Source organism: Hyperolius riggenbachi, chromosome 7 (assembly GCF_040937935.1).
Source record: "Hyperolius riggenbachi isolate aHypRig1 chromosome 7, aHypRig1.pri, whole genome shotgun sequence".
Classification (NCBI taxonomy): Eukaryota; Metazoa; Chordata; class Amphibia; order Anura; family Hyperoliidae; genus Hyperolius; species Hyperolius riggenbachi.
In genome coordinates, this window is record NC_090652.1 from 32,591,067 (window position 1) to 32,614,090 (window position 23,024).

A 23,024-nucleotide genomic window follows, 5' to 3' on the forward strand; every position below is an offset into this window, starting at 1 on the left:
CAACTGTCCTGTGTCCTGATCACCCCTCCCAGTTGCTAGGCAACATGAATAACAACATAGAAAATCCTATCATGCTTTGTGCAGTATCAGGGGAAAAAAGCCCGGGCAGTTTTCTTTGATGGGGCGGAGCTTAGCTTTTGTAAAGCTAAAAATAAGGCTTATGTAATAAAAACAAAGTTCTGATGCTGTGAAACTGTTAAACACCAGGCCTTTTTAGTGCTGCTGAGTAGATTTTTAGTCTGGAGGTTCTCCACGGTGGCCAGTGCAAGTTATACATTACCTGTCTACAGCCTCCACTTGTCCTCTGCTGGCTCCGGGCGCACTTCCGAGTGGTTTCCTAGTAAGGGCGTGCGTCAGACCACGTTACTAGGTTATGTTGCGCGCGTGTATGAAGAATAAAGTGCGCCGGGAGCCAGCGGGTACGAGCGGAGGACGCAGACAGGTAATGTATAACATGCACGGGGCACCGGGGGGGGGGCAGGACACACTTAATATTGGGGGGGGGGGGCGCGCCGGGACAGTGAGGTGGTCAGAATGGGCATCACACTTCCATATAGTGCTTACCTAAATAATCATTGGCCAATCAAAATTCGATGCGTGTACTCAACCTTTGGCAGGTCCATTATTTCCACCTCAACCAATCAAGCTCCTCACTGCATATATGTATATATATATTGTTTTTGTTTTGCAGAGGAAGAAGTAGGTGAGGGAATATCCCTCAAAATTTCCTTTATTCAGGCCAGGTCAGGATACAGTAGTGTACGGTGGGGGTGATAAAGAGGTAGCCTGACAGCTGTTTCGCAGGAACCCTTGCTTCATCAGGGGATTGCCTCTGACGAAGCATGTGTGAGCAGCTGTCAGGCTGACTTTTTTTCAACCCCGCCTTACACCACTGTATCCTGACCTGGCTTGAATAAAACATACACCACCATCAGGAAATGCAGTTAACTTAGAACAGATAGGAATACAGAGTGAATACAGGAAATCATAATACCATAGAGATCATTTACATCATTCTACAGACAGTGACTTCTTGTGGTTGTTTTTCTATACTGCAGTTTAGGTTATTCTGTTGAGACTGCAAACACATCTAGTGCCACAGACTTCAGCATTTTGGATATGTATTTATTTTTTTTGCAGGGCTCAAAATTCTCATTCCTTTCAGAGCAACAGAACCAGCACCTCCAGAACTCTCTGCGTAGGCTCAGCCGAGTTGGGAAGGTAGGAACAATGAGGCCGCAGCCATCAATTTTATGGACATTTGATAAGAATGTGGTGTTTCTAAATCAAAACAAGGGCCCATATTCCATTCACTTTTACTCCTGAGTTTTCTCCTAGGAGATCATTTTTTATCTCCTGTTTAAAATAGCTTTTCATCACTCTGCAATTGAATAAGTACCAAAAAGTGGTAGAAAAGGTACTAATTAAACTAATTTTGAGTGTTTTCTTGCTTGCTGGAGGCTTAAAAGACATCTTATTGATAAGGGGCTTGATTTACTAAGACAGATAGCATGCCTTATCAGAGTTAAAGGGGAACGGAAGAGAGAGGTATATGGAGGCTGCCATGTTTATTTCCTTTTAAGCAATACCAGTTGCATGGCTGTCCTGCTGATCCTCTGCTTCTAATACTATTAGCCATAGCCCCTGAACAAGCATGCAGCAGATCAGGTGTTTCAGACTTTAAAGTCAGATCTGACAAGACTAGCTGCATGCTTGTTTCTGGTGTTATTCAGATACTACTGCAGAGAAATAGACCAGCAGGGCTGCCAGGCAACTGGTATTGATTAAAATGAAATAAACATGGCAGCCTCCATATACCTCTCTCTTCAGTTGTCCTTTAACACACCTTATCAGAGTAGCACAGCGAGAACTACGAACTTATGCCTGCTAATTGGCAATGACGAGAGCTCCACTCGTCCTGCCCTGAGCCCCTGCGGGTCCAATCACTTTACAGGACATTATCCCTGCACTTTGGCCCATTAGGCTGCCTGTCAAGTTTCCTGTCAAGTGACAGGCAGCCTATTCGGCCAATCAAAGTGCGGGGATAATGTCCTTTAAAGTGATTGGACACATAGGGGCTCAGGGCCGAACAAGTGGAGCACTCGTCATTGTCAGTTAGCAGGCATACATTCGTAGCGCTCTCTATGCTACACTGATAAGGCATGTTAACTCTGATAAGGCATGTTAACCCTGTTAAGGAGCGTGTAACTCTGATAAGGCTATTTGTCTTAGTGAATGAAGCCCAAGGTGTGAAAACATCACATGAGAGAAAACTTTCATATAGGCCAAGAACTCTGACTGGCTGATTAAGAGGGTGAGTCTGAGTCTGGTAGCAAACTTGGCTGTGCGATTTTGCAAGTGTCTCTGGCGCTGCACTTTGCGTTCTGCGTTTCTGATTGCTTTTGCACGTGTAATTTTCAATGAGCATTCAGGGTTTTTCAGGTTGTGCCTCAATGTATGTAACCACTTCTGGTCCGTGGCAATTTAAATCTACGCCCTGTTTGTGGCTGCTTATTCCTGCCAAGGCGTAGATTTAAATTACTGTGCGTTGCAGACATGCCTCTCTTGCCATTTCCGCTGATCTCTCCCTCGCCGAAGGCCCCTCGCTCTGTCGTCGCTATGACGGCAGAAATCTGTGAGCCAGTCAGGAGCTGATATCATTGGCTCCTAACCCTGTGATCATTGGGAGCCAATCCCGTTTCTCATCTGAGCACCTGTCTCATGGGGAATACCATGGAGTGGATGCAAAATACAAGCACCAACGTGAGAAATCTGGGGTATAGGTAAACACTAAAGCCTGGTACACACGTTCAATTATGATTGGCCAATCACTGCCAAATTTTACCACATAATAATCCAAAAATAGTATTCAATATCTGTTGACCCTCATTCTACGCGGAGGCGGTAAAATTGGTCAGTGATTAGCAAATCATATCTGAAAGTGTGTACCAGACTTGACAATCATTTTTTCAGTTAAAGGGGCACTATGGCGAAAAACTGTAAAATTTAAAATATGTGCAAACATATACAAATAAGAAGTCCATTTTTCCCAGAGTAAAATGAGCCATAAATTACTTCTCTCCTATGTTGCTGTCACATACAGTAGGTAGTAGAAATCTGACAGAAGTGACAGGTTTTGGACTAGTCCATCTCTTCATAGGGGATTTTCAGCAAGGCTTTTATTCTCTATAAAGCTATTCCCTAAAAAGGAATTAAACAATGATGCTGGCCGGCTTCCCTGCTCGCTACACATGTTTTTTGGCAGTTGGACAGCGCAACTGCCATTCACTAAGTGCTTTTGCAACTACTTACTCTGGAAAAAACGTACTTCTTATTTATATATGTTTGCACATATTTTACATTTTACAGTTTTTTGCTGTAGTGCCCCTTTAACCTTGGTACACACATTCAGTTTTCATTAGCAAATGATTGGCCAATTCTACCACCTCCAAGTAGTGAGAGGGCCAACAAATTTTGAATACTATGAGCAGATTGTGTAGGTAAACCTCATACTACATGGAGGGGATAAAATTGGTTAGTGATTGGCCAATCAAACTTGAATGTGTGTACTAGGCTTGTCTCTCTCTCCCCAGCTGCCACGTCAGATACAATTCTCCTTATAATGACATGAAATCTGTTTGAAAGCCATCTGCTTACTAGTTTAGTGCTCTTTGCCCAGGATGGTTAAAGATACGGTCACATGTTTATGTACAACTGCGAAAGATCAACCAAGAGCAACAGCAGTTTAATTATATACAGAAGTCTTTACCAGGACATGATCTGTAAGGGTCTGTTTCCACTACACGCAGATTGGATGCAGAAAAACTGACTGCCTATGGGCCTGTTTCCAATAAACTAGGGATGGGACGAATCCACAATTTCTTCGAATCCGGATCCGAATCTAAAAAGGTTCTCGAATATCTCGAACCTTTCGAATCCCGAATCTAACGAATCCTGCACATACGAATTGTGCGATCCGTGGTATAGTTGCCCGCAGTATAGGTAGCGAGGTAAAGGTGCCTTCAGTATAGCTAGCTAGGTATGGGTGCCTTCAATATTGGTAGCTTTCAGTATAGGTAGCAAGGTATATGGGCCTTCAGTATAGGTAGCAGGGTATATAGGCCTTCAGTATAGGTAGCAGGGTATATGTGCCTTCAGTATAGGTAGCAGGGTATATGTGCCTTCAGTATAGGTAGCAGGGTATATGTGCCTTCAGTATAGGTAGCAGGGTATATGGGCCTTCAGTATAGGTAGCAGGGTATATGGGTCTTCAGTATAGGTAGCAGGGTATAGGGGCCTTCAGTATAGATAGCAGGGTATATGTGCCTTCAGTATAGGTAGCAGGGTATATAGGCCTTCAGTATAGGTAGCAAGGTATATGTGCCTTCAGTATAGGTAGCAGGGCCGGGCCGAGGCATAGGCTGGAGAGGCTCCAGCCTCAGGGCGCAGTGTAGGAGGGGGCGCACAATTCATTTAGCTGTCATTCCTAATTGTGTTTGAAGCAGAAAGAAATAAGACAAGGGGATACATAGCAGTGACTGCAAGCCAGATAACTAGATATTAAGGTGTTGGGGAGGTTGTGGGCCCTGTGGCACCTCTTAGTCTAATAGCAATCAGTGTGTGATGGCTGGGGGGGAGGGATGGAGGGGCGCACTTTGGTGTCTCAGCCTTGGGTGCTGGAGGACCTTGTCCCGCCTCTGATAGGTAGCAGGGTATATGGGCCTTCAGTATAGGTAGCAGGGTATATGGGCCTTCAGTATAGGTAGCAGGGTATATGGGCCTTCAGTATAGGTAGCAGGGTATATGGGCTTTCAGTATAGGTAGCAGGGTATATAGGCCTTCAGTATAGGTAGCAGGGTATAGGGGCCTTCAGTATAGGTAGCAGGGTATATGGGCCTTCAGTATAGGTAGCAGGGTATATAGAGGCCTTAAGTATAGGTAGGTATGTAGGTAGGTATAGGGGCCTTTAGGTAGGTAAAGGGACCTTCAGTATAGGTAGCAGGGTATAGGGCCTTCAGTATAGTTAACAGGGTATATAGAGGCCTTAAGTATAGGTAGGTATGTAGGTAGGTATAGGGGCCTTTAGGTAGGTAAAGGGACCTTCAGTATAGGTAGCAGGGTATAGGGCCTTAAGTATAGGTAGGTATGTAGGTAGGTAGGTATAGGGGCCTTTAGGTAGGTAGGTATAGGGGCCTTTAGGTAGGTAGGTAGGTACGTATAGGGGGCCTTTAGGTAGGTATAGTGGCCTGTAGGTAGGTAGGTAAGTATAGTGGCCGGTAGGTAGGTAGGTATAGTGTCCTGTAGGTAGGTAGGTAGTTAAAGGGACCTTCAGTATATGTAGCAGGGTATAGGGCCTTAAGTATAGGTAGGTATGTAGGTAGGTAGGTATAGGGGCCTTTAGGTAGGTAGGTATAGGGGCCTTTAGGTAGGTAGGCACGTATAGGGGGCCTTTAAGTAGGTAGGTAGGTATAGAGGCCTGTAGGTAGGTATAGGGGCCTTTAGGTAGGTAGGTAGGTAAGTATAGGGGCCTTTAGGTAGGAAGGTAGGTATAGGGGCCTTTAGGTAGGTAGGTAGGTAGGTAGGTACGTATAGGGGGCCTTTAGGTAGGTATAGTGGCCTGTAGGTAGGTAGGTAGGTATAGTGGCCGGTAGGTAGGTAGGTATAGTGTCCTGTAGGTAGGTAGGTAGTTAAAGGGACCTTCAGTATAGGTAGCAGGGTATAAGGCCTTAAGTATAGGTAGGTAAATAGGTAGGTAGGTATAGGGGCCTTTAGGTAGGTAGGTATAGGGGCCTTTAGGTAGGTAGGCACGTATAGGGGGCCTTTAGGTAGGTAGGTATAGGGGCCTTTAGGTAGGTAGGTACATATAGGGGGCCTTTAGGTAGGTATAGGGGCCTGTAGGTAGGTAGGTATAGTGGTAGGTAGGTAGTATAGGGGGCCTTTAGGTAGGTATAGGGGCCTGTAGGTATAGTGCCCGGTAGGTAGGTAGGTAGGTACGTATAGGGGGCCTTTAGGTAGGTATAGTGGCAGGTAGGTAGGTAAAGTGGTAGGTAGGTAGGTGTCGCTCACCCCCATGGCCTCCTCCGTCCCCTGTGCCTCCTCGCTCACCCCTGCATAAGTATCAACTTACATGTCCAGTGGAGCGCAGACAGAGCGGCAGACCTCTTCCTTCCTTCTCGGTTCCCTCTAGTGGCCGGACCGGCTTTTACTGATGACGTCATTGTAAAAGCCGTCACTAGAGGGAACCAGGAAGTCAGCGAGAGGTCTGCCGCTCTGTCTGCGCTCCACTGGACGGGTGAGTTGATACAAAGTATGCGGGCGGCCGGGCGGAGGAGGCGCGGGGCGGTCGGAGGAGGCGCGGGTCGGAGGAGGACGAGTGCGAGCGGCGGATGCGCGGCGATGCAGCGTCGGGATTCGGCGGATTCGTAAAGTGGAAAATGGCGTCGGGATTCGAATCCACGAATCTCGAATATTTCCCAATATTCGAGGGATTCGTGGATTCGCCGGATTCGTCGTCCCACCTCTACAATAAACGCAATTTTTCTGATGCAGATTTTCCTATAGGCATTCATTGGAGTCAGTTTTTCTGCATCCATTCTGCATCCAATCTGCGTGTAGTGGAAATAGGCCCTTAGGCCACATTCACAGTAGCCATTGTCTTGCATTCCCTGTGACAGCAGTAAAGCAATGCAATGGATCGGGACCAGTGGCGTAGCTAAGGAGCTGCGGACCCCAATGCAAGTTGTACAATGGGGCCCCCCAAGCACTCTATATGTAACAATTGATACGGTGCACCAAAACCTGCCAATGGTAACTACAGTGTCAAAGGTGCAAGAAGCGGATGAGGAGCTGTTTGTTAATGATTACTGCTATTCAAAGTATCTATAGAAGTGATTATTACCAGCACAGGACCAATAGAGAGCTAATACTGTAGTTGAGGGAGGGCCCTTTGGGGCCACTCTGGCCCAAGGGCCCCAATGCAGTCGCAACCTCTGCAACCCCTATTGCTACGGCCCTGATCGGGACTGCTGGGCCGCACGTTATGCGAGTGTTGCGGTGGCTACAGTGAAGCATGCAGTCAATGAAAAGTATACTTCACAAAGGTGGTGCATTGCAGTACGGTACATCGCACCGCAATGCACCACTGTGATTGTGCACTTCTGCAGGAGTCACTGTAGACTGGTGCACAAACAGGTGTAAAGGATGTGAATGCCAAAACTCCCCTCTTCCTTGAAATTTGGTGACTGGCCAGATTTATAGTTTTTGTGCCCCTAGACCAAGTATGTTGTGGCTGCGCTTTCTTGTACAGTAGCCCCTCCCCTTTTATGAGCAGTACCCTCGAGCCAGCCTCTTTCTTTGATGAACTGCTCCCTTGGGCATGAGCTTCCTCTTTCATGTGTTGCTCCCCATTTTCAGCCTCCTCATTCCTATGCAGCATCCTCTCTTTCATTTTCAGGTGCCCCATTGGGCTGTAGCCGCCCAAGGCCCGGGCCTTTGCGGCCTTTCCAGAAATCGGGCCTGGTCTCAGCCCACAACTGCAGCAGATACATTTTGTCACGTTAGAAATGCACAGTTTTGTAGTTTGTGTTCATATTTCTGGGTGTAATATGCCTGCATCTTCTGACTTCTTTTCCCAGCATGCCAAGCAGAAAGGTGTGCGAGTTCTGGTGGACGCCGAGTATACCTACATGAATCCCGCCCTCAGCCTGGTTACCATGGCCATGATGGTGCAGTGCAACCGAGAGGAGCCGTGGATATGGAATACCTACCAGTGTTATCTTAAGGTAGTACCTCCAGAGTTGCATAGCTGCCGTCAGCTGTGTGCATTCCTTTGCATTGCACTAGCCACCATCCTTGATCAATCATTTAGACTGATTTCCAACCAAAATCGGTTAAAAAGGATTAATTGGGCATACAGGTAAATCTCGGTCACAATGTTTGGATCAGACGAGTGGCTGTAGCAGTATTCGATTTCTCGACGACTGATGGATCTAACCCCTGGCTGGTCTCCCCCTAAGTGTATGTGTACCACCTGGGCCCAGAAAAGGACTAAGATGAAAAGGGACCCTGGGCAAAACAGCCGTTTTTGCCCACCACTGATTTTCCACCGTCTTTTTTTTAGTAAGATTTAGTGGGGGCTAGTATCCACCAGGCCCCGAGACTCTTTCCAGACCTCTTTCCAGAATTGCCTTGTGGATGATCCAGCTCTGCCTGGGCCCATGGAGAGGGTTGCTGGATCACCTGTCATCCTGGTTCGAATCCTTGCCTCCTCCTGTGTCCTGGTAACTTTTTGAATTAGACAGCAAGCGATGGGCAGCGCTCACAGGCTGCAAATAAAATGAAACCTACAGAGATGTGCAGAGCCCCCCCCCCCCGCAGCAGAAGGTAATGGCAGAGCTTCCAAACAGATGCTGATCCTGAATTGACTAACTGCACAAGTATGCAGAGCTCGAATAACGGGCAGATTACACACCTTGCATTCAAAAACAGGTACAGTAAAAGGAGGGTGTTAGCTTCAGCATAAGTTGTGCACAAATTATCCCTAATAGACTCTCCCACGACGATGACGTGCCCCCATGGGAGAGACCTAAACACTAGTCTAACAGTGAAGCATACTGAACAGTGAAGCATGATTCTATAGTTAAAAACATAATTCTTACCTGGTGCTGCTAGCCATAAATGGTATACACGTTTGTTCAAAAGACAGCAAGCGATGGGCAGCACTCACAGGCTGTAAATTGAATGAAACCTACAGAGATGTGCAGAGCCCCCCTGGGGCTAAATACAAACCTTGAATACAAATCAGATGCAAAATTATGCACTAATCACTATTCTAAGAATTTGAATGCAAACTGAAGCCCATGGAGGCAGCTAGCCTAAAGTTTATGCTGAAGCTAACTCCGTCCTTTTACTGTATCTTTTTGAATTGTCCCGCGAGCTCCTGATGTTTGACTTTCTTTAGTAGAAACTTTTAACATCAGCAATATTTCTTTCCTTTTGAAGGACTCCTTTAAGAACTTGTCCCAGGACTTGGATGCAGCAGTAAAGCTCGGCCTGTGCTTTGGTGTGAAACTAGTGCGTGGGGCATATATGAACAAAGAACGGAAGCTGGCAAAAGAGAAGGGGTATGAAGACCCCATACAGCCAGACTGGGAAGCCACCAATAAAAGGTAACAGAGCAAAGCGACCCATACTTCAAATAAATGTGACATCATCTGCATCATGAAATAGCAGGAACAGGGACTGATTGTCAAATGTTTCTCATGAACCATCTCCACTCTAAGTATGGATCATTCACAGGGCCGGGCCGAGGCATAGGCTGGAGAGGCTCCAGCCTCAGGGCGTAGTGTAGGAGGGGGCGCACAATTCATTCAGCTGTCATCCCTAATTGTGTATGAAGCAGAAAGAAATAAGAAAAGGGGATACATAGCAGTGACTGCAAGTCAAATAGAGATTAAGGTGTTGAGGAGGTTGTGGGCCCTGTGGCCCTCTTAGTCTAATAGCAATCAGTGTGTGATGGCTGGGGTGGCAGGGATGGAGGGGCGCACTTTGGTGTCTCAGCCTTGGGTGCTGGAGGACCTTGTCCCTGCTCTGATCATTCATTTCACAAGCTTCATTTTTAACATGCATGGGAGCCGCCATTTTCCTTGTGATGTCAGTACTATGCACAGAGCAGGGAGAATTCGCAACATATTTTTAGCATGCTGTGCACAGTCACCTCAGCTTGTTATCTAAAACAGTTAACATTACTTTTACAAAAGTGACTTTTTACCACTTTGCTTGTAGAACGGAGACAATCTTTTAGGGATTACGAGTAAACAGAAATGGCCATATATACTACTTATTCATTTCTGGATCAGATCTTCCTTAATTGTATTACTTAAGTGGCAAACATTGAAGCTGGTTTCACACTGTATATTGGTGTTAGCGATGCAGTGTGTCGCCCCCATCTCACTACCAAAAACAGGTCTTTAGGGAACACTGTGTTAGTACAATTACGTTAGACTGCGCGCTTGCGGTCACTTCCTGCTTCAGGTATGCGGAAACGTATTGTAAAAATACGCTTCTGCGCATTCACGTCGTGACATCACAATGCCAACATCGACCGCAGGTCGCCGCGGGTCACGCACTGCAACGTAGTTCTGTGCTAGCATTGAATTGGTCACCTCCAGTGCAGCGTCCTGCAACGTGGGAAGTATGAACTTCCCCATAGTCTTTCATTTAGCTGCTGTAGCAGTGCGGCAATTTGCCGCAATGCACCACGCCAGTGGGAAAGGGCCCTGGGGCCCCTTTACACTTATCTTGCAAGACACCACAGGGTAACGCAATGACAATGCAAGGCAACGGCACTAGCACACTTACGTAGTCGTGTTGCTCCGAACGTGCACAATCGTCCACTGACACACTGCAAAATTAACAGCGCATTACTGTCGGACTTCTGCAACGATGTGGGGAAAGTCATGTAAGTAAATGGGCAATGTAGGGATTTTAAATATGTTGGTGGTGCAGCAGGCATGCACGGAACGATGGAAATACGACAAAGAACACGGGAATCCCATTGACGTACTTCCTGTCAAGCAGGAAGTACATCACTGGGCGATGGGCGTGTGGGGGGGGGGGGGGGTTTGATTGGCACTCTGCTGTATGGTCCTATGAATTGCGATTTGTGCATTGCGGGGTGATGCGATGGGGCAGAGAATTGCACCGCAAACGCAATGTAATGGCCTCAAAATAGTTCTTTAATGAAAAGTTTTTTTAGGGAGGGGAGGACTGGGGGTTAGGGACACACTTGCCTGTGCGAAAAATCTAGAGTTTTCTGCTGAGTGCATTTCTGTTTTTTGGGGTTTTTTTATGCGTTTTTGTGCTTTTCTGTTTTGCATTTTTATATAATCACATTGAGGGTAGGAATCGCATATGCGATTCTGCCTAGTGTGTTCCTACCCTTGAAGAATGATAAAATACATTTTTGATTCGTTTTTGATTTCCCCTAGGACAGCATTGTGAGTGAAATACATTCCAATGGGATTTTTGTGCGGGCCACGGACTAACAGCATGTGCGATTTTACATGCATTTTCTGCTAAAAGGTGATAGGGAAATGTGTGCACTACTGCCCACAGCAGTAAACATTAAAGTAAAAAAAAAAATGACCATACTAAAAATTAAAAATGATAATAAAAAAAAAGTGCTTTTTTTTTATATTGTACGCATGCTTGCAAGCGGTCCACAAAAATGCTTACAACATAAAGACATGCTTAAAAAAAATTGTACCTCTTTTGGTACAAAAAATCTTGAGAAAATTAAACACTGGGGAGGTATACTACTGCTATTTTTCAAGTGAGTTTTTACCAAGATAATAACTTAAACTTTAGCTTTTGAACTTTCTAGCTACAATCGTTGTTTGGATAAGTTGCTGGATCTGATTGGACGGGAGGGACCACGCTATAACCTCATCGTCGCAAGTCACAACGAGGAATCTGTCCTTCATGCTGTGCGCAGGTGAGTCCTTTATTACAGCACATGTAAAGCCACCCTGAAAGATAGGTAGAGACTCACCCACAAGGCCAGATTTATACTTTTTCCACCCCTAGGCCAAGTACAGTTCTGTCCATAACTATTCGTACCTCTGGCAAATTTTGACTTCAAGTTACTTTTATTTAACCAGCAAGTCATTTTTTGATGGGAAATGACATAGGTGTCTCCCAAAAGATAATAAGACAATGTACAAGAGGCATTATTGTGGGGGGAAAAACCCTTCATTTTTACATTTGAGCAAAAAGTGTCCAGTACAAAATTATTCATACCCTTCACAAACTGCCACAGTCTTTGGGAAAATTTAAAGTGCTATACCATTCCAAATAGTCCAAGCTGTTCTAAAGCATCCTAATAAACCTGATTAATTGGGAACAGCTGTTTTTATCAACTCAACAGGTAAAAAACAGCAGCTCTCTGCAGTTGGTTTGTGGACAGTCATGGCTAAGGCAAAGGAGCTCAGTGAGGACCTGCGGCTGCACATTGTGGCTGCTCACAAGTCAGGAAAGGGCTACAAGGCCATTTCTAAATGTTTTCACGTTCCAGTGGCTACAGTGCAAAGTATTATAAAAAAAAATACAAGATGTTCCTCACAGTGGAAAATCTCACAGGACGTGGTCGGAAGCCAAAAGTGACACCTGTGCTGGCCAGGAGGATAGTGAGAGAGGTGAATAAGAATCCAAGGTTCACCATCAAGGCCATCCTGGTGAATGTGGGCTCTGCTGGTGGCAATGTCTCAAGGCAGACAATCCTACGGACACTGCACACTGATGGGTTCTACGGATGCAGATCAAGAAGGACACGACTTCTCCAGATAATGCACACAAAAGTTTGCTTGGCCTTTGTAAATGCTCATCTGGACAAAGAAGAAGACTTCTGGTCTTCTGTATTATGGTTACATGAAAGAAAAATTGAATTGTTTGGTCACAATGATGTGTCCTTCATTTGGCATAAAAAAGAAGAAGCCTTCAACCCAAAGAACACCACCCTCACTATCAAACATGGTGGTGGGAACCTAATGTTTTGGGGGTGTTTTTCAGCTAATGGACCAGGGAACCTAATCACAGTAAATGGCTACAAAGAAAAATGAGCAATACATGAGGATTCTCAATGACAACATCAGGCAGTCTGCAGAGAAACGTGGCCTTGGGCACCAGTAACATTTCACCATGACAATGACCCAAAACGCACAGCAAAAGTGTTGAAGAAATGGTTAGCAGACAACAACATTAACGTTTTGGAGTGACCCAGTCAGAGTCCTGACTTAAATCCAATTGAGAATCTGTGGAGGGAGCTAAAGATCAGGGTGATGGCGAGAAGACCCTCCAACCTGAAAGATTTGGTGCTCATTGCTAAAGATGAATTGGCAAGAATACCAGTGGAGAAATTCAAAAAGCTGGTCTGCGATTATAGGAAGCGTATGACTGCTGTAATAGCTAATAAATGCTTTTATTAGTATGAATACTTTTGGACTGGAAACTTTTTGCTCAAATGTAAATAAAAACTGAGAAATGTTTTTTTTTCCACAATAATTCCTCTTGTACATCATCTTATCTTTTGGGAGCCAGTTATGTCATTTTCCATAAAAAAATTACTAATTGAATGAAAGTAAATTTAAGTCATAATTTTCCAGGTGTATGAATAATTATGGGCAGCACTGTATGTTGTGACTTCCCTTCCATGAGCAGCAGCGCCCCTCCCATTCCGTGAGCAGCCCTCTCTTCCATGTGTAACATCTATGTACAGCAGCCCCTCTTTCATGAACAGCCCCCTTGGGCATCAGCTTCTGTTTCCATGTGTTGCTCCACATTTGCAGCCTTCTCTCTCATATGTTGACACCCCTCTTTCATGTCCAGGTGCCCCCTTGGGCTGCAGCCGCCCAAGGTCTTGGCCTTTGTGGCCTTTACAGAAATCCAGCCTAGCTCACCCATAAAAAGGAAAGGCTCTGGATCCCATAGTGCCTTCCTGGTCCTCTCTCCATGCCCATGGACCAAGGGCATGGAGAGAGGACCAGGAAGGCACTATGGGATCCAGAGCCATGGTCCCCTCGAGAAAGTCCAGGTCTTCGGGAGTCCTTGGAAGCACTCACACATGCGCAGTATGAACCTGCTCATCTTCAAGGTAATTGGGGACAGGGGGTCCTTCCAAAGCCTTCATGACAACTCCTGAAGGCACATTTGACCAGTTGGTCGATTAACTTTCAGGGTGGGACAGCAGTGGAACCAGAGATTAAGATGTAACAGGGCCCTAGGCAAGGTAGTAGACTTGGGGCCTCCTTGTGTTCTTTTTGGTAAGCTGAAGTGGAGAGAGGTCAGAGAAGGTGGCTAGTGGGCCCCTTGACACCCACTAGGCCCCAGCCGCCTGCCTAGGTTGCCTAGTGGATGATCCTGCTCTGGGTGGAAGGAGGGCACGGAGAGAGGACCGGGAAGGCTCTATGTGATCCAGAGCCTTCCCTCTACATAGGTGAGTATCTTAACTGTTTTTATCAGCTTGCTTTAGCATTGCTTTAATCCTGACATCACATTAGCATGCGGACATAAGCAAGCAGCTGATTGGCTGACTTCCCGACATGCAGTTTACGCAGGTAATTCTTTGGCATTTGAAATGACATAAGATACTGTATTTTTTGGACTATACAATTCCCTTTTTCTCCCCAAAAGTGGGGGAAAAAGTCACTGCGCACATGCAGGGAGTTCCTGACTTGTGAATGCCTGCCAATATGTACCTCCAACCCGCCACAATGTCGAGGATCCCTGTACTTAGCCCATGCAGAGGAGGACACAAGGGGTACAAACACAGGACACTGGGACACAAAGGGGCATAGAAGAGGACACAAGGAGGACAGAGGCGGACACATGGGGACACAAGGAGGTCAGAGGCGGACACATGGGGGACACAGGAGGACACAAGGAGGACAGAGGCGGACACATGGGGGACACAGGAGGACACAAGGAGGACAGAGGCGGACACATGGGGGACACAGGAGGACACAAGGAGGACAGAGGCGGACACATGGGGGACACAGAAGGACACAGAGAGACACAAGAGGTACAACGGGTCATAATCCACAAGATGCCTCTTCACCATGGAAGCTCTGGGTTTAGTATGTAATTTTCCCCTGTTTTTTGTCCTCCAAACCTAGGTGTGTCTTATGGTCAGGAGCGTCTTATAGTCCGAAAAATACAGTAGATAAACCCAACAAACATGTCAACCTTATTTTCCATGATGTTCTAGTCCCTATTGATACTTAATGACTAATATGTCCTCCATGACCTGTTTGCAGGCTGGCGGAACTCGGCATTGACCGGCAGAGCGGGGCGGTGTGTTTCGGGCAGCTGCTGGGCATGTGTGACCACGTCTCCCTCACGCTGGGTATGTTTTCTAATGGCTGCACCCTGGTAGAATGTCTCATTGCACATAAAATTGTGAAGCCACCCTCCTTAAAGAGGAACTCCAGCCTAAACAAACATACTGGCCTCAATTCACGGAGCATTATCAAACGTTTATCAAACACTTTATCAAACGTTTGATAATTTACCTCATGGGTAAAATCTCACTAAGGTGTTATATATTTGTTGAACGTTTTATCGGTAAAACATTTGATAAATATATAACACATTAGTGAATTTAAAATGAGATTTTACCCATGAGGTAAATTATCAAATGTTTGATAAAGTGTTTGATAAACGTTTGATAATGCTCCGTGAATTGAGGCCACTGTCATTAAGTTACAGTAGTTATGTTAATTAAAATAGATAGGTAATATAATTTAGCCAATAAAAAAAAAAATATAAATTAGCCACCCTGTTTTAAAAGAACAGGCACATTTTTGTGATTTTATGGGGGCAGCCATCTTTTTGGTTGAAAGGAGGTGACAGGGAGCACGAGACACAGTTCCAACTGTCCTGTGTGCTGATCACCCCTCCCAGTTGCTAGGCAACGTGAATAACAACATAGGAAATCCCATCATGCTTTTCACAGCATCAGGGGGAAAAAGCCCGGGCAGTTTTCTTTGATGGGGCAGAGCTTAACTAAAAATGCAGCAAAAAATGATGCTTTGGTAAGAAAAACAAAGTTCTGATGCTGTGAATCTGTTAAAGAAACACCAAGCCTTTTCAGTTCTGCTGAGTAGATTTTTAGTCCGGAGGTTTCCCTTAAAGAGGAATCTTACCGATATAACAAAGTGAGATGAAATTTCATATTAGCATGAACAGATAAATAAACCATCCAATAAGTCATTACTTATTTTAACTATCCTGCTGTTTTTGTTTTTAGTGTTCACTGCCAGATTAACCACTTGAGGACCGTAGGCTTACACCTCCCAAGTGATCAGGCTATTTTTTCCAATTTAGGCCACTGCAGCTTTAAGGCCTCGATGCAGGGCTGTACAACTCAGCACACAAGTGAGCTTTCTGTTGGTGGGCTCTGATTGCTCCCCCAATGTTTGTTTATTTGTGTTTTTCTGTTTATTTTTTTAAATAAATATACCTATTTTCCTAATATTATTTTATCTCCCCCCTCCCTCCCCTTGCCTGCCTATGACAGCGATCGTCTGTCGTAGGCATCAGCCTACGAGAGCCAATCGCTCCTGTCTCCTCCGCCAGCACTAGATATGTTGCCGCCTGTGATAATTTTGAGAAAAGTAAATCGGAGTGAGGAAATATTTTACAATGGGCAAACACTGACCAAATAATCTATAAGTGAACATTGTAAAAAAAAAAAAAAAAAAAAGCTCTTGTTATTCTGACTACAGCTCCTCTTTAACATATATTTGTATTCTTCTTTTCTGTCCCTCTATCAGGTCAGGCAGGCTACTTGGTGTATAAATCTATTCCCTATGGATCGGTAGACTCTGTGCTGCCCTACTTGGTCAGGAGAGCCCAGGAGAACCAAAGTGTCCTACAGGGCATCCGGAAGGAAAGAGACCTCCTGCGCCAAGAGTGGAAGAGACGTCTGCTGGGTTAGGACCAAACCAATGAAGACCATTCCAGAATAAGAACGCCAGTTAAAGAGGAACTTTATCGAAAGATAGTAGTAGGGGGGAAAAGAAATCAATACATTGCATAGATCAAGAAATGATTGATATTTGCCATGCCATGTCATTTGTTCATGTTGTTTGATCCATAATGAGCATACAGGTCAGCATCTTTACTGCTGGCACACAAGAAAAAAAGACAGCACCATCTGTCATTATCTATAAAAACACCCACTAAACACATCTGTACAGAGGGAGATACTGCTTGTCGTTATTTCCCACAATACAATGAGGTTCACAGAGAGCGAACTGCATGGCCTTGATGTCACACTGTGGGAGGGGTTTCACCACACTATCAGCCATACAGGTGTCCCTGATGATCTATTTGAGAAAAGGTAAACAATTCTCCAGGAGGTATTGGCAACTGATGATGACGTTCAATCCTGGGTTAAAGTTCCTCTTTAACTACTTGTTGTCCTGCAGGCAGTATAACTTGACCCCGCAGTACTTCATCTGAAGTCCCAGAAGTGTAGATATACGTACCTTGCCACGGTCACCCACTGCACATGCTCCTGCATGCCTTCCCATCGCAGCCCTTAGTGCACTGATCAGTGAATGGGAACACAGTTCCCATTCACCGATCTAAGTGCCTGTTATCAGTGGTCACCGGCATCAATGAGATGGCGGTGATCATTGACAAAATGAAAGTAAAAACACACGCTTCCTGTGTATGGGCAGGAATACAGTGGGTGGGACATCTAGCGGCCAAATAGTGTTCTACATCTGCATACATTAAATACGCCTACTTACATTAAATTAAATCAATAAATCCCCCATTGATTAACCCCTTACCTTCCTTACTTTCCCATAGTTACCAAAATAAAACACTTGCATATACATATATAAAAAAGTGACATTTAAAACAAAAATATAAATAATTACCTTAGGGACTCAACTTTTTGAATATGTATGACATTTTTTTACACATTTTTACAAATAAGGGCTTGTGATTAGTGATAGATGCAGAACTGACAAAAATACACCTTTATTTCCAAATAAAATATTGTCACCATACATTGTACTAGGGACATATTTTACATTTTGTAATAACCAGGATAATATGCACAAATACAATGTGTGGGTTTTATCCACAGTAGCATGTTTAATTTTAAAATTATAATGGCCAAAAACTGAGAAATAATTAATTTTTTCCATTTTTGTATTAATACAGTTAAAATGCATTTAGAGTAAAATAATACTTAGCAAAATGTACCACCAACAGAAAACCTAATTGGTGGGGAAAAAAAACAAACAAGATGTAGATCATTTTGTTGGGATAAATAGTGATAAAGTTATTGGGTAATGAAAGAGAGGAGGGCTGAAATGTGAACATTGCTCTGGTCCATAAGGGGAAAAAACCCTCAGTGGTTAACTAGTTAAATACTAAACTAAACTTTTTTGTTCGGGGGGGGGGGGGGGAGGGGGTTGGTTAACTTTTGATATTCCATGGAGAAGATTTTACATTCAAAGGACAGTGCAGAAAACCAAACGTTCAAACGGAAGCGTTCTGAACATTATTATAATAATATGCCTGTGCCTGTGTACAATATTACCGACGTTCTATTTTCATGTTTTAAAGCTAACCTGAAACTGAAAATAAAATACTTTGTTCTGTACATAGTTGAATGTGCTGACAACAAAATCACACAAAAACTATCAATGGAAATCAAATGTATCCACCCCTCTGGATTTGGAGTCACACTCAAAATTAAAGTTGAAAAAAACACTACAGGCTGATCCAACTTTGATGTAATGTCCTTTAAACCAGACAAAACGAGGCTCAGAAGTGTGTGTGGCCTTCACGTGCCTGTATGTCCTCCCTACAATGCTTGGGCATGCTCTGGATGAGGCTGCAGATGGTCACCTGAGGGATCTCCTCCCAGACCTGGACTAAAGCATCCACCAACTCCTGGGCAGTCTGTGGTGCAACATGGCATTGGGGGATGGAGCGAGACAGGATGTCCTAGATGTGCTCAAATTGGATTCAGGTCTGGGGAACGGGCGGGCCAGTCCATAGCATCAATGCTTTCTTCTTGCAGGAACTGCAGATACACTTCAGCCACATGAGATGTAGCATTGTCTTGCATTAGGAGGAACCCAGGGTCAAATGCACCAGCATATTGTCTCACAAGGGGTCTGAGGATCTCATTTCGGTACCTAATGACAGTCAGGCTACTTCTACCTATTTTCCCCAGTATAGGTAGCTAGTATAGTTGCCCCAGTATAGGTAGCTAGTATAGTTTCCCCCAGTATAGGTAGTATAGTTGCCCCAGTATAGGTAGCTAGTATAGTTGCCCCCAGTATAGGTAGTATAGTTGCCCCAGTATAGGTAGCTAGTATAGTTTCCCCCAGTATAGGTAGTATAGTTGCCCCAGTATAGGTAGTATAGTTGCCCCAGTATAGGTAGCTAGTATAGTTTCCCCCTGTATAGGTAATATAGTTGCCCCCAGTATAGGTAGCATAGTTGTCCCCAGTATAGGTAGTATAGTTGCCCCAGTATAGGTCATATACTTGCCCCAGTATAGGTAGCTAGTATAGTTGCCCCCAGTATAGGTAGTATAGTTGCCCCAGTATAGGTAGCTAGTATAGTTGCCCCCAGTATAGGTAGTATAGTTGCCCCCTGTATAGGTAGTATAGTTGCCCCCAGTATAGGTAGTATAGTTGCCCCCTGTATAGGTAGTATAGTTGCCACCAGTATAGGTAGCCACTAGCCAGCTATAGGTAGTAAGCTATAAGTGTCCCCAGTATAGGTAGCCTGGAAGGGGAAGCAGCAGGCACACAGTGGTGGGAAGGGGGGGGGGGCAGACCCTCCCCCCTCACCTGGGTCTCCTCCTTCTGCTCTCCCCCTCCAGATATTAGATCAGTGGCAGCGGTCGGGGAGTGACTCCCCACTTCCTCGTTCCAGATGTCGGAGCGCTGCGTGCCACAGTTGTTCTCCGCCTTCAATGGCGCTCACTGTGCCTCCGCTAATCATGAAGTACAGTGAGCAGCATTGAAGGCGGAGACCTGTGGCACACATTTGGGACGAGGAAATGGTGAGTCCCTCCCGACCACTGCCGCTGACAAAGCTCGAATATCTGGAGGGGGGAGCGTGGAAGGAGGGGTCCCAGGAGAGGGCGGGTCTGGCTACCTCCCTCCCTGTCACTGTGCCCGCTCTTCCTCCTTCCTGCGCTGCTACCCCCTCCTGCTCACGGCGGCGGGGCCCCCTTCAGTGTGAGGCCTGGGGCAATCGGAATGCCACCCTGGCACATGACGCCACCTGAGGAAGCAGATTCACTGGACCTCCTGTATATGCAGCTTGGAAGTGGACCAATCAAATGAAGTAGATGATGACTTTGATTAGGCTAATTTCATGCATAAACGTGCATAAAATTAACATCAATTTGCATCAACTCAAAATGTTTATTGTTCATGATTCAACTCTTCTGTCAGGCGTAGCCCAACCAATAAACACGTTTTCCATAAGCAATGTGCAATACCAGCTATTACTTGCAGGTGGCATCACAGCTACAACTACAGGTACAACTACAACTACAGCTACAAATACTGTCACACCTTGCTGGTAAGGCTGCTACCTTGGCTGTAGTATTTGAGCCTTTGGCCAGGGATCTAACTAAGGCCAGTATGTAAAACAGTAAGGAGTGTTTGGGCAATGTTCCCTAATGATTATGGTCGCCTGTGGAGTGTGCCCTAAGTGACTGCAGCCCTGAAGCGATTTGAATCTGCCAGGAGAAAGCAAGATATTTGAGTGTTGTTGTTTTGTTTACTATTACCCCATAGAGGAGTAAAGGTGACCATACATTAGTCCACATGTCACCAGATGAACCGTTTGATAGATCCCTCTCTGATTGAATTTGATCACCAAATCGATCTTCTGCTACCCCCAAGTGAAGTGTACAGGTGTCACCCCCCCTTCCCCCATGCAGTGTTATGCTAGATACACACTATGGCCTAGTGCACACCAGATCGGTTTGGCAGCGCTTTGCGTTCCGCTTCCGGATGTGGAAACGCTTGGGTAATGTATCTCAATGGGCTGGTGCACACCAGAGCGGGAAGCGTTTTGCAGAAACGCATACTCCCGGGCTGCTGCAGATTTTGTATTGCGGATGCGTTTCTTCCTCCAATGTAAAGTATAGGAAAAATGCAAACCGCTCTGAAAAACGGCAGTTCAGAGCGGTTTTGCAAGCGTTTTTGTTACAGAAGCTGTTCAGTAACAGCTTTACTGTAACAATATATGTAATCTACTACACCAAAAACGCTTCACAAAAACGCAAAATGCTAGCTGAAACGCTACAGAAAAAGAAGAAAAAGCGTTTCAAAATCTGCTAGCATTTTGCGGATCTGCTAGCGGTTTTTGGTGTGCACCAGGCCTATGAGATTTTCTGGCAGATTTACTGTCAGATCGATTATTACAGCCTGGTTAGTTGGGAGCAGGTTGAGCTACACTGCCGCTGAAATTCCAGGCGACACGTACACTTGGGGGGAAAATGGCAGAGGGTCCATCAGTCGTTACAATATCTAACACAGTGCCCCTGATTGAGCCTTTGGGGTCAATTCATAAAAGGCTGTGCGGGAAGAAAAATCTTGTCGGGAAAATACCGCATTCGGTATTGTAGACTTCTGTGTGCTGATTCATAAAAATCTTTACAGTTGCGATATAAATGCGGGGATTTCCGGAACTAAGGCTGGCGGTAACATGAGAAGCTGCCTGAGTTGATACATTTTCTCCTTCAGAGACAGCGTTACAATAAAGGAGGCATCCCCAACTTCCCTTTAGATGTGCATTTTTTGTTATACTGACTCGGTTTGCCCTGAATCTGCTTTGAATCTGTCCATTAGTCTTTTTAAACAATTTATTTAATTGACGCAGCTTAGAAGTTCCAGAAATGTTACAGATGCAGGCTTTCTGATGTGAAATATATCTGAAAACAGGTACCCAAGAGGTTAAAAAAAACACAGCCTGGGGTATTCTAGAAAGTCTTTTTTGTAGTGCTCTCACTGCTGCTGCCTGGGAGATCTGTCTCCATTAACTTTGCTCTTATTCGCTCCCTTATCACCTCTTCAAAATAGACGGTAATGGCAGGGAGATTACCGCCTGCTCTAATCTTTATGAATTGACATTTACTGACATGTGTTGAGATAATCACCGGATAAGGCGGTAATTTACCTTACTGCTCGGGAATTTCAGCTTTTCATGTGGTAAAAGCTTTTATGAATTGTCATTTTGCTAAGTGCTCGGTAAAGTCAGCTGTTTTCAGCATTACCGCATGCGGGAATGCTTTATGAATCGAGGCCTCCGTGGCTGAAATTTTTCTAGCATTCCCGATCGATCCCTTCGACTGATTTCGGACGACAATGAATCAAGTGGTTGATTGGGCAGCCATGTTGTGGTATAAATACTCCTTGAGGCCTGGAACCCACAACAAATCGCAAATCGCTAGTGCAATCGCTAGCGTTTTTAATTTTGTAAGCGATTTCATGAGCGCTTTTGAGAGTGATTTTAAAAAGTGTAAGCTTTTTGCCAGCGATTGTGTAGCGATTTGAGATTAGCGATTTTAATTCTGATTGTTTCTTTCAATGTACCATAATTTTATTTACAGTTTGCAATTGCACTCAAATCGCTATGTGTAGCTATGCATGAGTGATTTGCCAGTGCTTCAATACTTTACATTGAAACGCAAACGCGCCCAAAATGCTGCATGTCCTCCGATTGCGATTTTGCTAACCGCAATCACTGCTGTGGAATTTGTTACATTTATTTACATTGGCAGAGCGTTTAGAGAAAGCACTAGCGATTTAAGCGTTCCCTAAATGCTCCAAAAAAAAAATCGCTCTAATGGGTTCTAGGCCTCAATCGGATAAAATTATTGGATCGAGGGGTTGATCGGCCTGCAAAATGGGCATTGGTGGGCACCCTAAGAAGTAGTCTGATTAAAATAGAAAGGATGTTTTTTTTTTTAATTTACCGCACTTTAAAACAAGTGTTTTTTGAAGATCCATGGAAACATCAAAGCATTTATTAATATTCTTCTAAATAATTATTCTTTTAAATAAAATGTTTTGTAGTAGCATGGCATTTTCTATGACTGCAGCTGACTCCAGGTAAATTAAACTAGGGGCCTTCATGTCATTTTACGTTCCTTGAAAGTGTAACACAACAAAATATAATTTTCCCCGAAAAAAAAATGTTTTTTTTGAATTTTAAAAACCGCTTTTTTTTTCAAAAACTGCAAGGTATTTTTTTTCTTGTTCCCACTTTTCCCCGTAACATACCCTATAATTTTGGTGACCTAAGCGTATATGGGGGCTATTTAGTGTATGGGGCCTTTTTCAGCGGGGCGATATGACAGAAGTGATGTTTTTGCTGCATCTCCATCGCAAGGGCAAACTTACGTCACCGCGTGTCTCTGCGGTGACCTGCGGCGGACTGGAAGTCATGTAAGTCTATGGCGACGTGTGTTT

General features: G+C 44.7%; 1 protein-coding gene across 1 annotated transcript in view; it reads left to right on the forward strand.

Moving 5' to 3' along the window:
- PRODH2 (proline dehydrogenase 2) overlaps nucleotides 1–18,178 on the forward strand; it is a 38,730-nt gene extending 20,552 nt beyond the window's left edge. Inside the window, exons 5-10 of the mRNA XM_068243866.1 lie at nucleotides 1,141–1,221; nucleotides 7,635–7,781; nucleotides 9,001–9,167; nucleotides 11,384–11,494; nucleotides 14,811–14,899; nucleotides 16,329–18,178. Coding sequence (XP_068099967.1) covers nucleotides 1,141–1,221; nucleotides 7,635–7,781; nucleotides 9,001–9,167; nucleotides 11,384–11,494; nucleotides 14,811–14,899; nucleotides 16,329–16,492 — 759 coding nt within the window. The 3' untranslated portion in view covers nucleotides 16,493–18,178. The remainder of the gene's footprint in view (nucleotides 1–1,140; nucleotides 1,222–7,634; nucleotides 7,782–9,000; nucleotides 9,168–11,383; nucleotides 11,495–14,810; nucleotides 14,900–16,328) is intronic.
- The last annotated feature ends 4,846 nt before the right edge of the window (nucleotides 18,179–23,024 follow it).